The sequence below is a fragment of the Balaenoptera musculus genome, chromosome 2 (assembly GCF_009873245.2).
Source record: "Balaenoptera musculus isolate JJ_BM4_2016_0621 chromosome 2, mBalMus1.pri.v3, whole genome shotgun sequence".
Classification (NCBI taxonomy): domain Eukaryota; kingdom Metazoa; phylum Chordata; class Mammalia; order Artiodactyla; family Balaenopteridae; genus Balaenoptera; species Balaenoptera musculus.
Window position 1 is genome coordinate 36740909 of NC_045786.1, and position 13984 is coordinate 36754892.

A 13984-nucleotide genomic window follows, 5' to 3' on the forward strand; every position below is an offset into this window, starting at 1 on the left:
ACACAAATGTAGAGAATGGTCATATGGACACCAAGGGGGGAAAACTGCGGTGAGGTGGGGATGGTGGTGTGATGGATTGGGCAATTGGGATTGACATGTATACACTGATGTGTATGAAACTGATGCCTAATAAGAACCTGCAGTATAAAAAAACAAACAAAACAACTAATACTAAACTTTCATTGGGTTATTTGTATGGAAATATGTTAATATAAATGTTCAGACATTACATGAAATTTCTAAAAATCTTATATTTGTATTTGTATGGAAATATGTATGGAAATATGTTAATATAAATGTTTCAGACATTACATGAAATTTCTAAAAATCTTATATTTGTATTTGTATGGAAATATGTATGGAAATATGTTAATATAAATGTTTCAGACATTACATGAAATTTCTAAAAATCTTATATGTTCTGGTATAATGTTATAAGTAATAATCCTAGTTATTACTTTAAAATGTATATCTCAGAAATAACTAATTTTCTTGTCAACTGCATTATTATGAACTTTCATCAAATCTTTAACCGTGGTCATTTTAAGTCTTTTGTCATTTACAGACAGTTCTGGGTGTACTCTGATGATTTTGCAAATATGTTCCTATAAAAGGGTTTCATCTTCAAGAAATTCATGGAAAAGACTCTGACAAGTACAGGTTTCTGGTAACTGACTGTACTGCTGAACTGAATGAATAAGCATTTTCAGAACTCTAATGAAAAACTGATGAACTCATAAAAGTGCTAACAAAAGATCAAGATGAAAAAAAAATTAATTACATGGGACTGAGTGAACTGATGAGGATGAGTATAATTTTTGTGACTTTCTGTCTGAATTTAAAAAAAAAAAAAAATCCCACAAGGACTCAGAGGCAAAGAATATACAAATCAATTTTCACTGCAAAGTAAAGGAGCTGTTACAGTGGAGGATTACTGGACTGAATGTCAATATTATGACATAGTATGAGTGTGTTTCATGTTTGGTAATTGCAATCATTGTTGCTTTTGTTGTGGTCATCCATGTACAATGCTTGGTGTCAGTCTATTTATGTCTTGTAAAAATAAAATACAGTGTGTGTGTGTGTGTGAATAAAAAAAAAAAAAAAAAAAAAAAAAGAGTATATGAATACCCCGCAGCCTTCCCGTTTAGAGGCATGTAAAATTTTGCATATCCTTGAGAAGAAACATAAGTTATTATTGTTTTAATTTATCAGTGAGCTTGAATATCTATTTATAATTTATGAACTTTTCTTTCCTGATCATCATTAAACTTTTTAAAATTGTGATATTTTTACCTTTCAGAGGTTTTTCATTTTTATTAGTTAGCTCTGTCAACTTTTTCCTTTACACTTTTGGATTTCATGTCACACTCAGAATTTTATAAGAAAAAGGCAAGTTGCAGAAAAGTGTGAATAGAATTACCTCATCTTTAGTTAAAACAAAAAAAAAAAAAGCAAGTATATGTATGTTCAGTTATATGTACTTGAATGACTTTTTACACAGAAATATCTGGAATGACATATTTTAAGTCAGTGGTTCCCAAATTGAGCGAGTATCAGAATCACCTGGAAGGCTTGTTACAATACAGGACACTGGGCCCCATCCCCAGCATTCCTGATTCAGCAGGTCTACAGAGGGGCCCAAGAATTTGTATTTCTAACAAGTTCCCAGGTGAAGCTGTTTCTGCTGGCCCACTGAGGACACTTTGAGCACCGCTGTTCTCATCTAGTAAGAGCAGCTATCCATGGGAAGTGGGAATGAAGTTTTTTTTTTACTTTATTCACTTCTGTAAGAAGCAAGAATTTCTTCAATATTTAAGGGGAAAAAAGTAAGATCTTGAAAGACTTGCATGTGAAAACACAAACAAGTACAGTGTTTTACACAAATGTAATGCATTATTACCAGGCACTTTGTAGGCGACACATTGAAGATTCATCTCTGCTTGCCATGCACTAGTGTTGTGATTGGTTTAAGGGCCCGATTCATACCACTGGAATTTGATTTAGAAATGTACTGTGCTCAGAAAGCTGCACAAGTAATAATTTAGGAGTAGAGGAAGGACTTGTGCCCAGAGAGGGTGTAAAGGAGAGGAGATGAGAGGACGGGGTGCAGGAAGAGTAGGACAAAGCTCCAGGGATGGCCTAGGTGGGGGACTGTGTGTCTGAGTTTTGGAGTCAGACAGGTCTGGGCTCAAATCCTGGCTTTGGGCATCTCACTTACTCTCTGAGTCTCAATTTCCTCATCCTTGAAATGGGGATATTAAAACACTTAGCACTTTGCCTCAGTAAGCAGAACACTGGAAACCTTTGCTCCCACTGGCCACGTGAGAAGCCCAAATTGTCCAGCCCACCTGGCCTGCCTTACTCAGGTGAAGCTTCTCCCACCATCACAGCAGCCCTGGTTTAGGACATAGCCCACGAGAGAAGACCCCAGGTCGCTCTGGCCAGGAGCTGTGTGGGGCTCCCACAAAGGTGGGTTTCAGGTTCTTGGTTTTCAGCAAGCAGAAGGAGGGTTCTACATACCCCAAAGGAGATGTAGGTGTCCAGCAGGCTGCCGGCAATGGTGGCATAGCCTCTGGTCATGGCAACGTGGATTTCAGAGAGTGTCATGTCTGCCAAGTAGAGCCGGATCAGTAGAGGAGCCTCTGTCTGCAAACGGGAAAGATGTCAAACAAGCAGAGCTGGTCAGGCTAGCACGGGCACTTGGGGCGTACCCCCTCCACCTGGGAGTGAGCAGGTCACGGTGAGGACTGGGGACCCCAGGGGAAGAGACAGCAGGGTGGGGTGAGGACCAGAGTCTGTACTTGGCTGAGCCTCTCTGAACCTCAGCATCAGCCCAGCTCTGTGGAAGGACCCCCAGCCCTTCCTTTGGGCCTGATAATGCTCCCCTGTGTCAAGTGCCTCCCACATCCAGGCACCCAGCTAAGCCCCTCACACTCATCACTTACAACCTTCTAGGAAAGAAGTGGTCGTCGTCTCCATGTTCCAGGAGAGCAGAAGGGCAGAGAGGTTCAAAGAATTACCTCTGTTCATGCAAAGGACCAGAAGCAGATGTAACTCCAAGCCTGGACGTTTAATGAAGCCATGGGAGTTGCCAGAAAGAAAGGACTGGGCATTCGATGGCGTGTTTAGTTCAGGGCACGTGGGGAAGCCTGGAGCCATTTGTTTATTCATTCAATAAATAATTATAGTACATACTATGTTCCAGACTGTGCTATGGAATAGGGATAGAGATGGGGGAGGTGGAGGGCAGATGGACAAGGCAGGGTAAGCAGTGGACCTCAGCAGGCAGAGGCATGATCTGACTTGGGTTTTTAAAGGGCCACTCCAGGGGACTTCCCTGTCTGTCCAGTGGTTAAGACTCTGCGCTTCCAATGCAGGGGTGCAGGTTCGATCCCTAGCTGGGGAATTAAGATCTCACATGCTGGGCTTCTCTGGTGGCGCAGTGGATAAGAATCCGCCTGCCAATGCAGGGGACACGGGTTCAATCCCTGGTCCGGGAAGATCCCACATGCCACGGAGCAACTAAGCCCATGCACCACAACTACTGAGCCTGTGCTCTAGAACCCACGAGCCACAACTACTGAGCCTGCGTGCCACAACTACTGAAGCCCACATGCCTAGAGCCCATGCTCTGCAACAAGAGAAGCTACTGCAATGAGAAGCCCACACACTGCACCGAAGAGTAGCCCCCGCTCACCACAACTAGAGAAAGTCGCACACAGCAATGAAGACCCAATGCAGCCAAAAATAAATAAATTTAAAAAAAAAAAGATCCCACATGCCACGTGGCCAAAAAAAAATAAATAATTAAATAATTAAAAATAAATAAATAAATAAAGGGCTACTCCAGCCTGTGTGTGAAGGATGGGCAGGGGCAGCAATGGTGGCAGGGAGAACAGAGAGGAGGTGATTGTGGTGTCCAGGTGAGAGACAAGTGTGGCTCATAGCAAAAAAAAGAAAAAGGGCAGTAGGGCAGGTCTGGGATGTGATGTGGGGCAGAGCTGCCAGGACTTGCTGATGGACTGGATGCAGCTGGGAGCAAGGGAAGCAAAGGAAGGAAGGATGACTCCTCAATTTTTGTCTAACAACCTCATCGAAGACGTTGCCATTTACTGAGAAGGGAAAGTCTTGGAGATGTGCAGGTGTGTTGAGGGAGGGAATCAAGGTTTCTGCTTGTTTGGACTTGCCTAGTAAATTATCTAAGGATATCCAAGTGGAGGGTCAAGGGGGCAGTTGGATATATATCAGACTGGAGTTTAGGGGAGAGGAAGTATTTAAGGCCCATGGGGCTGGGGCAATCCCCTGGGACAGACTGTGGCCAGAGAAGAGAATAGGGCCCAGGCCTGCCAACACTGAGCTTGAAATGATGCCACTAATCCTTGAAGGCTCCCCGTCCCCCCAAAAGTTAATTCGTCTTTGGAGCTCTTTCCGGTTATCGTGTCACATTCACCTAAGATTTGTATTTTCTCAGCAAAAACCATTGATTACATTTGCAGCATTTTATATAAAATAAATGCTGATACTGAAATATTTTTTTCTCTTTTGCCTCATTTGAACAACTAAGGGATTTTTGGACTATTTATCTGAAAGCACATCTGTCTTAATTGGTTTTAAACACACTTGCATCATAGCAAAATGATGCAAATATTCTCCAAAGTTTCCTAAAAACTGTCCAGTGAAATATGGCATACTTGGCAAGTATGTCTTTTTGGTGACTTACATGTTGGGCAGATGGGCCAGGATTCTGGAACAGTCACCAGAGTCTCACCCCTAGGATGGTCGGGCCTTCTGAAAGGGACTCAGGACTGATAGTCCCTTCAGAATCACACTTATATTGGAAAACACATTTTCAGAAGAGGGAGGGGAAAAAAAGACAAACTGATGTCGTGGAAAGAAAACCCCTGGCCAGGAAGAAGAAGACTTGGAATTCTAAGTCCTGGTTTATGTTGTGGGATCTTGGCAAGGCATTCCCAGCCCCGAGCCTCAGTTTCTGCATGTATAAAAGGAGAACATTGGACTCCATCTGTAGGACTTGTGAGTCTCTAAGCTGATGAAGACAGCCTAGGCCTAGGGTGGTAGGAGGTGCCAGGGAGATACTATCCTCCTTGGCATGACCCAGGCAAGGAGTGTATCCCCAAATGGAGCATCCCTAGGGCAGCAGCCTTTGGTGACCCCGGGAGAAGGTTTGATTGGCTCTTCTGCTGACTGAATCAGAGCTCTAGGGACCCAGGGCACCCGCCCTCCTTGAGGGCAGGAGGCTGCAATACTGACCTGGCTCACAAAGATGTTTCAAGCCACACTCAGGGTCTCCGTGGCCATGGGGCCCATGGTGGCCTGCACCAGCCAGGACATCTAGAAGGAAGCAGGGTGCTCTTTGCGGATTGGTATCAGCAAGCCCCAGGGACAGAGAGAGTCAGGGGTGGAAGTACCTTAAAAGTCTTCCTTCCAACTCCCAACCCAGGTAGAACTCCCTCACCTACATTACCCCAAAGGTCCATTCATCTTCTCCTTCCACACCTCCATTGATGGGGGTTTACCACCCATGAAAAAAGGATTCCCTGGTCAAATATATTTGAGAATTGCTGTACACGCACACCTTGGAGATGACCAATACTTACTAGTTTATTAAAGGCTTCTGAGAAGTCCTGCACAAAACTTGTTTAAATTTGTTTACCCTGGTGTCTAGCTTAGCTTCATAAATTATTTGACCAAGGGACTTCCCTAGTGGTCCAGGTGGTTAAGACTCTTCACTTCCACTGCAGGGGGGCGGGTTTGATACCTGGTTGGGCCATATGGCATGGCCAAAAATAAAATAAATAAATAATTTGACCATCAGATCCCTTACCTAGTAGCATTTATTAACTTGCTGTGAAACTAGAGTTTTGTGGAAAGGCTTTGGGAAACTGTATTAAGAAGTTCTTTCTTTTAATCAACATGAAATCTGCTTCCCTGGAATTTCTCTCCACTGCAGGTACCTCTCAGGCTGCCTTTTTCCTAATCTTCTATAAGTGTTTAGAATCCTACCCATAACCTTCTTCACCCTGGCCTTCTCTTTTTCGGCCCTTCATTCCCTACTTCCTTCAGCCATTCTATGGAAGGTATGGTCTCAGTTCCTTCAAACTGAACCCACTGATGGTTCAGTTTGTCATAGCCCTTGGTTGAACACATTCTCCAGATTTGGGGATAATTGTCTCCTTACGCCATGCACTGTGCACTCTAACATAACCACAGGCTGCATCTCTGGCAGCTGCCTGATGATACTGGTTTATTCTGAGCTCAATCAGCTAAAAACCTCAGAATCTCTTGTCCAGTGCTGTCTCCTGCATCCTGGTTTTGTGCAGCAGATTTTATGAACATAAGCACAGGATTTGACATTTATATCAGCTAAGTCTGGCCCACGTGGCCCACTGTTCTCAAGATCTTTTTGGTATAAATTATTTTTTCCCCTAACACTTCTCCTCAGTGCAGCCCCAGTTCTGTAAACTTCCCTCCCCCAAAGACCCCACTGGATTTTGGTGCCATTTCTCCTTAGTAGCATGACAAGAGACTCTGTGAAAAGATGTTTGGTTGGTAGTAGACTCTGAGAGGAGGCTGGGGAGCAGGGGATGCCGAAAGGTCCAGCCCCTCAGAGCAGGGGGTGTGGGGAGGGTGTGGGCTTGGGAGCAAGGCATTCTGGGAGAGTACGGTTCCTGTCAGCCTGTGATTCTGGGAGGGCCCAGGCTGGGACCTTGAGAACTCACCTTCAGGATCACCCACTGCCTGAGGCTCATGTAGGAGAGGACTGACATGGCGCAGCTGAAGAAAACAATGATGGGCAAAACTTGCCAGCAAAGAGCACAGACCCTGGGGTTAGAGGCAGATAGGTGGCAGGGTACCACGCAGGGCCTCGGAGACCCCAGACAGCCAGTTCATCCAAGGGCTTGCCACTCAGAGACCCGATGGGGTCAGGGAGAAGCTCTGAATTCAGTGCATGAAATCACATATGGGGCCTCTCTGGAGGCAGCTGTCCTCTCTGTTCCCCTCTAAACATTAACCATCCACCCAGCCATCCCTTGGGCTGTGGTAGAGAAGCAGGACTTGAGTCCACCACTTTTTATCACCTGCTTCTTTGTCTGTAAAATGGGGAGGAAGTGACTACCTCTCAGGTTGTTGTGAGGGTTTTGGGAGCTGACTCAGGGCCCAGCACCTTCCTAGCACAGGGTCCGTCCTCCACTCTGAGCTCAATCCTTGGCCCATGACGCTGGCCTTAACCTCCCTCCTGTGCTTCGGGCCTGAATCAGAGGCCCTCATCTTTCTAGTGTGCTACTTCCACTAGGTGCCAGTGAGCTCCGAATGATACTCATTGTGGACCAGCCACCTGCATTTCCTCCTGTCACCCTGTTTCCTATTACCAGGCTTATGACTGCTTTTCACTTACTCCAAGCCTCTTCAATTTCTCCTTCAAAGCTTCCTCATGTCCATTTCCTTCTCCCCAGGGCCTCCCCCTCCACCGCCCAGTACTTCCTTGTTACAGTCTGACTTATAATAACAAGGACTGGCAACAACTTCAATGTCCCCCAGTGGAGGACTAGTTTGATAACCTATGGTGTGGCTGTGCAGTGGTGCGCTCAAAGTCAGGAAACAAGTGAGGAAGCTCGCTATGAGCAGTTTGGGGATGATTTTCAAGATAGATTGTTATGAAAAAAGAGGGCTTCCCTGGTGGCACAGTGGTTAAGAATCCGCCTGCCGATGCAGGGGACACGGGTTTGAGCCCTGGTCCAGGAAAATCCCACATGCTGCGGAGCAACTAAGCCCGTGCGCCACTACTACTGAAACCTGCACACCTAGAGCCCACGCTCCACAACAAGAGAAGCCACCGCAATGAGAAGCCCGCGCACCGCAACGAAGAGTAGCCCCCTCTCGTCGCAACTAGAGAAAGCCCGTGCGCAGCAACGAAGACCCAACTCAGCCAAATAAATAAATAGATAGATAGATAGATAAATTTATTTAAAAATTTAAAAAATAAATGAAAAAAGAGAAGGTGTAGAACAGGGTGCATGGTGTGCTACTTTATGAGTAAAAAAGGTGCAGGTGGCATTGCAGGTGCTCTTGTGTGGGCACAGATATCCTTAGACAGATATGCAAATGACCAGGAATGGCAGCTGCCTTGGGGAAGGAACTGGATGACTTGTGGGTCACGGGTGGGAGGGAGATTTACTTTCTACCAAATCCCCTTTTGTACAGTTGGAATGTGCTATCTGTTCCAAATAGCTTTAAAATAATAAGTTATGCAGAATTAGTAATAACATGGGAGCATTCTTATGCTAGAATGTTAAGTGGGGAAAATGGAATATTAAAAGCATAGAAGGGGACTTCCCTGGTGGTGCAGTGGTTAAGAATCCGCCTGCCAGTGCAGGGGACACAGGTTTGAGCCCTGGTCAGGAAAGATCCCACATGCCGCGGAGCAACTAAGCCCGTGTGCCACAACTACTGAAGCCCGCACGCCCTAGAGCCCGTGCTCCGCAACAAGAGAAGCCACCACAATGAGAAGCCTGTGCACCGCAACGAAGAGTAGCCCCTGCTCCCCGCAACTAGAGAAAGCCCGCGAGCAGCAACGAAGACCCAATGCAGCCAAAAATAAATAAATATTTAAAAAAAAAAAAAAAAAAAGCATAGAAGGAAGGCTGGGAGGCATACACCCAAATAGTCAAAGTAGTCGTTTCTGTGTGCTGGGACTGTGGAAACTTTGTTTTCTTCTTTCTCCATTTCTAATTTCTCACCTGCTCCTATAATTTTCTATAAGAGGCGGACACTTCTCAAGGGAGGTGAGCACGGGCACAGGAGAGTTTTGGGGGAACCTCGTCAGCTCAGTTTTGGACTTGCTGGGTTTGAGGTGCCTGTGGAACATCCAGGTGGACTGTGGACTGGGCAGAGGGGCAGAGGGGCCAGCAGCTCCGAGGAGAGGTCTGGGCCAGGGCTCGGTTGAGTGCAGGTTGAAGCCACAGGGCAGATGCAGTTCACTGAGGAAATTGCCCTGGAAGAGAAGAGCAGTGGCTGAGGACAGGGCCCTGGGGTCAGCATCCCTGAAGGGTGAGAGAAGAAGGAGGAGTGCGTGGTGGAGACAAAGAAGAAACAGAGTGGTTGAAGGACTTCCAGGAAGGAGTGCGATGGAAATTGAGGGCAGCTTTTCTAGAAGGGATGGTCCGTCAGCTGTGCCAGAGGCATCAGAGAACTCAGTAAGGACTGAGATGGATGCTTGGCACCTAGCGATTCAGGGCTCCCTGGTGACCTAGGTGAGAGCAGTGTCAGGAGGGATGGGCACAGAGGCCGGGTATCAGCGAACCAAGGAGGGAGTGGGACATGAGGAAGTAGAGACAACAGGAGAAGCTTAGCTGTGCTGGAAGGAAGAGGGGCTGCGGAGAGGGGTGAGGGGTGGAGGAAGAGTTGTTTTCATTGTTCAGAAGGGAGAGTGTAGAGCAATCAAGTTCAAGCTCTGGTTCAAAATGAATCGGGACTACAGAGTGGTCCCTGATGAGAACAGAGACTCTGCCCCAGGCAGCTCCCCTGGAGAAGAGAAACAAGCCCTGCTGAGGTTGTTTTCCCTTTCCCTTCCCAGATGAATGCCTCGGGTTCTGTCTGGATCTGCTCCACTTGACATCCCTGTCACCAGCTTCACTGCATGGGAGTGTCACCTGACAGGGAACTGGGTGGAGTAATGCTTTTCCTGCCCTGTGACTCCCCATGGCTGCCCGGGGCCGGACACACCCCCCCAACACAAGGGTGGTGACAGCATCCTGCTCTCCCTGGGAGAAAAATGCAGAGAGGATCACGTACTGTCTAGACTGCCTGTTCAATTTATCACGCGAGGGACCACTCGGCAGCCTTGCAGGTTAGCACAGATGGCTCAGGCCAGGAAGGAGAGGGCCCGGGGCAGCGGAACCCGACTGCAGAATTGGGACTTTCTCCTGGCAGCAACCAAGAGACATTTTCTAGCTGGGAGATGGGGATCTTTGGGGGAAGAGAAGCTGGGACATTTAATACTAAATAAGGGCCCTGAGGCCAATATGATCTGCCAGTCCAGGAAATACCCTCGGGCCCTGTAGCATGTGAGATGGCGGAAGACAGGGCAGGCAGCTGGACAGCACCGCTGTGGGAAGGGGGAGGAAAGTGCCATTAAGTCCTACCACTCGTGCACTACGCAGTCCTGCTAGGAGCCAGGTACGCAACGTGTGGTGACTCAGGGATCCTCAAAGCAGCTGAGGTCGATGTAAATGCACTTCACGGTGGGGACACTGAGGCTGTGAGATGTTGGTTACCTGCCCAAGGTTACACACCTGCAAAGAGACAGAGTACCTCCTTGGCCACTAAGCAGGTTGCCAAGGACCTGCCATGACCCTGAGGAGGTTTGCCCTAGCGCCAGTCCTGGAACCTCATTTCTTTGTCTTCAGAAGAGGCATCCCCTCCCAGGGAGAGCCTCAGCCCAGGGTGTAGCAGCCTTGAGTAAGTCCTGACCACCACTTTGTGGAAACTCAGAGCAGGCCCGTCCTGCTAGTACCAGTGCTCACCCTTACTCAAGGGGAAAGGAAAGTACAGCGCCTCTAAGCCAGTGGTTCCCAAAGGGTGGTCCCTGGACCAGCAGCATCACCTGAGAATTTGTCAGAAACGCGCATTCTGAGCCCCACCCCCAGAGTTTCAGATTCAGTAGATCTGGGGCGCACCTGAGAGTTTGGCCTTTCCAGATGCTGCCGGTGCTGCTGGTGTGGACACCACACTCTAAGAACCACTGCTGTAGAGTCTAGACCAGACTCTCAGAGCAGACTCCATCTTCTTCCCTGGAAACAGGCTCTGGAGGCAGGGCTAAACCCACTCAGGGCCTGGCCCTGCCGCTTCCTCTCTATGGAGGGAGTTGAGCCAGGGCTGCTGACGCCCTCCTGAGGCTGTCCCAACAGCTCCCAAACCCCCAGTCTGCAAGGCCTAAGCCCTGTCACCAGCCCCAGGCCACGGTAAACCAAAAAAACCCAAAGCTGGAAAATTCCTCGGAGGACACTGCTGCAATGTCCACTCCACCACCAACATTGCAGAAGGGCGGAAGGGACCTACTCCAAGGCCAGATAAGCTGCGCATGCCTCCTGGTTTCCTGCTCATGTCATTCCCTTCACCCAGAATGACCTCACCAGTCTGCCCCCATGCCTATCTATCTCTGCCTGCCAAAGTCTCCTTCAGAGGCCTCTGCAGATGCCACATTCTCATAAGATCTCTCCAGTTCCATCGTCCCATCCCCCTCCTTTCAGCACCCACCCCGTCTCCACTTCCTTTCCATTCCCTCCTCTGGAAATCGCGCTCACTACGGTTACCAGTGACCCCTTAATGACTAAATCCAATGGCACCTGTCAGTCCTTATCTTACTTGGTGTGTTTTTTCTGGCCAAATTTGGCGCTGATGACCGCTGGGGACTGCAGAGGCTGCATCAGGCAGGCACCCCGAAACCCTTGGGAGATGAAAACACTTTCTCCCTAGGGGTTCCTCGGGGAGAACATTTCATCAGCATCGTTGAGCTTCGTGAGTGGGTGCGTGTTCCAGAGGCTGGAGTGATAGTGAAGGAACGAGTGAGCATCTGCTCCCAGGTCAGCCATACCCAGGAAGGTGCGGGAGTCTGGGGGGAGGCAATCGCGTGGGTGGAAAGTTACTAGAAGGGAGATGGAGCCAAGGTGGAATGACTAATCGAGACCATACAGCCAGGAGGCGGCTGCCACGTCGACCGTGCCAGAGGAGATGGAGGGCTGAAGGAGTCCCAGGCAGATTCGTCTTCCTGGAGGAGCAATGAGCTGGACCGTGGCCCAGCAGGAAGCAGCTTGGATTCTGAAAATGTGAGTGAGCTCAGAGATTTCCCCAGGCTGACATGGGCCAAAGGCCTTGGACTAGGGCCACATGATTCATGGAAAGGACGGAAAGAAAACTCTTGAGTCTTCCGTTCGACTCAGCACTAACAAAGCCGCCCCCAGCTTGAAGATAAGCCCCAAGCTCAGCAAGTGTGTGTGTGTGTGTGTGTGTGTGTGTGAGAGAGAGAGAGAGAGAGAGAGAGAGGGAGAGAGAGAGGGAGGGATAGGCAGGGGGGCAGGGTGTGAATGAAACTTTGTGATTAGTAAATCTTGTTGAGAAAGGGAGTTCTGTGGTCATGGAGCATTTGTCTTAAGTCCTCCCTCATTCCAGCATGCCTTTGCTAAGGAGACCACTGGCTAATAATACACTGGCCAGGAGTTTGTGCAGAGGACAGGGCCTCCCAGGGGCCAGGGAATAGTTGGTGTCTGACTAGGAAATGCTAAGCCTGGTTAATGATAAACTCACCTCTCTTGTTTTTATTCTCTTGACTGAACATCCAATCTCAAAGTCTTTAGCAACTATTAATTGGTTTTAAATTTATCATTGTTGTTATTAGGGCTGCTTTTTGTATTTGGAAGGGAGACCTGATGTCATTGACTTCTACTTAGAATATGAGGAAGAAAACATCACTTAATTGAAGGCCAACAACCTGGTTCTAGCCCTGCCTCTACCTTAACTCACTGCGCAGTTATGCCCAGGTCACTGCTCCTCTCTGGGGCATGGTTTGACCATCTGTAATATAAACAGGAGGCCCAAAGATCAATGAGCTCCCTCCTAACCCAACGGTCTATGAATCCATGGTTCTGAAGTGTGATTCAGGGAGAGATGCAAGTAGCAGGTGTGTACATATTCTTCTAGAAAGGGAGGAGAGACACACAACTGACACTGGCGAGGGGATGGACAGAGCAGCAAGCCAGGTGATACTTTCTTTGCTGAACTGGGAGAGAAGTTGAGTGGTGGCTCTGGTGGACAGCAGCTGTTTGGATGCCCCTTCCCTCACTTCTTTTGGTAAAAAAGTTTGACTTTCCTTTAGGAAACCACTCCTCCTCTACTCTCAGCCCAGAGGCTCCAGGTTTGGCCCATCAGCGTGAGGTATCTTCCCTGGCTACAGTTCAAGGATGGCATATATCCCAAGCCAGGCTAAAAGGAGTCTACTCTTGGATTTCCTGCTGGAGCTAGTGGAAAACAGGCTCTCTCTCTCTGCTAGCGTTGCTAAGTTGGTTGGATGTAAGCCTGGTACCTCTTTGTCACAACCTCAAGAGAGCCTATCCAAGACTAAGACTAAGACTAAAGCCAAGACTAAGAACATAGAACCAGGATATAAGCAAGGCAAATCCCAGGTGATGTTGCATACCTGGATCCAGCAGGACCTGAAGCCTCTGGATTTCTCAGTTATCAGAATTAATCTTTATGTTTGTTTGTTTTCTGTTTAATCTTTTGGTTTAAATCAATTTGAGTTGTGTTTCTGTCGTTTACAACTGATGAACTCAGGAGCTAAGCACCCCGATCAGGAAGTATAGCCTAGACTCCCAAATGTGGCCCCACGTTACAGCTGGGAGGGACTCCAGATCAAAGGGTCCATGCCATTGCTGTTTCTCCCAGGCAGGTATGCTATCTGCCACGTGCGCTCAGCTCCTATACTAGACCACAGATGCTCACTTAGAACAGAAGGGCACCCTGAAAACAGAGCTAATCCAGGTCCTATAGGGAGCTGTCTGCCTTGTTTTCTATAATGGGAGGTTAATAGTACCTGCCTGTCCTAGGCAATAATCCTTCAAATGACGAGTTTCAGAGGGTGGCTTCCACTCAATCAGAGCAACTGACTCCCTGGCTTTGGATGGGAACATGAGACTCCGGTCCCTCCAACTTCAGTATCCCCTGCCCTGGCCTTAGTGATTGGGCCAAGAATGGTCACATGACCCAAGGCAGACCAATCCAAAACCCACCCTGGGATTTTTTAACTTGAGCAGGCAGAGAAGAATTTCCCCTGTGCTGGGTGACAAGCACGTAAGGATGAGTGTCTGGTGCTGCTGGGGGCCAGGAGAAGATCTGGTATGAAAGAATGAAGCTAGCACCCTGGGATGAGCAGAGATTCAAGGCTGAGGGCCATGAGCCTGGCAGC

General features: G+C 48.0%; 1 protein-coding gene across 1 annotated transcript in view; it reads right to left on the reverse strand.

Moving 5' to 3' along the window:
- The window catches only part of SLC28A1 (solute carrier family 28 member 1), a 45489-nt gene that overhangs the window by 10167 nt on the left and 21338 nt on the right, over positions 1-13984 (reverse strand). Inside the window, 3 exon segments of the mRNA XM_036841100.1 lie at positions 2524-2649; positions 5275-5355; positions 6744-6823. Of these exon segments, the coding sequence (XP_036696995.1) occupies positions 2524-2649; positions 5275-5355; positions 6744-6823 (287 nt within the window).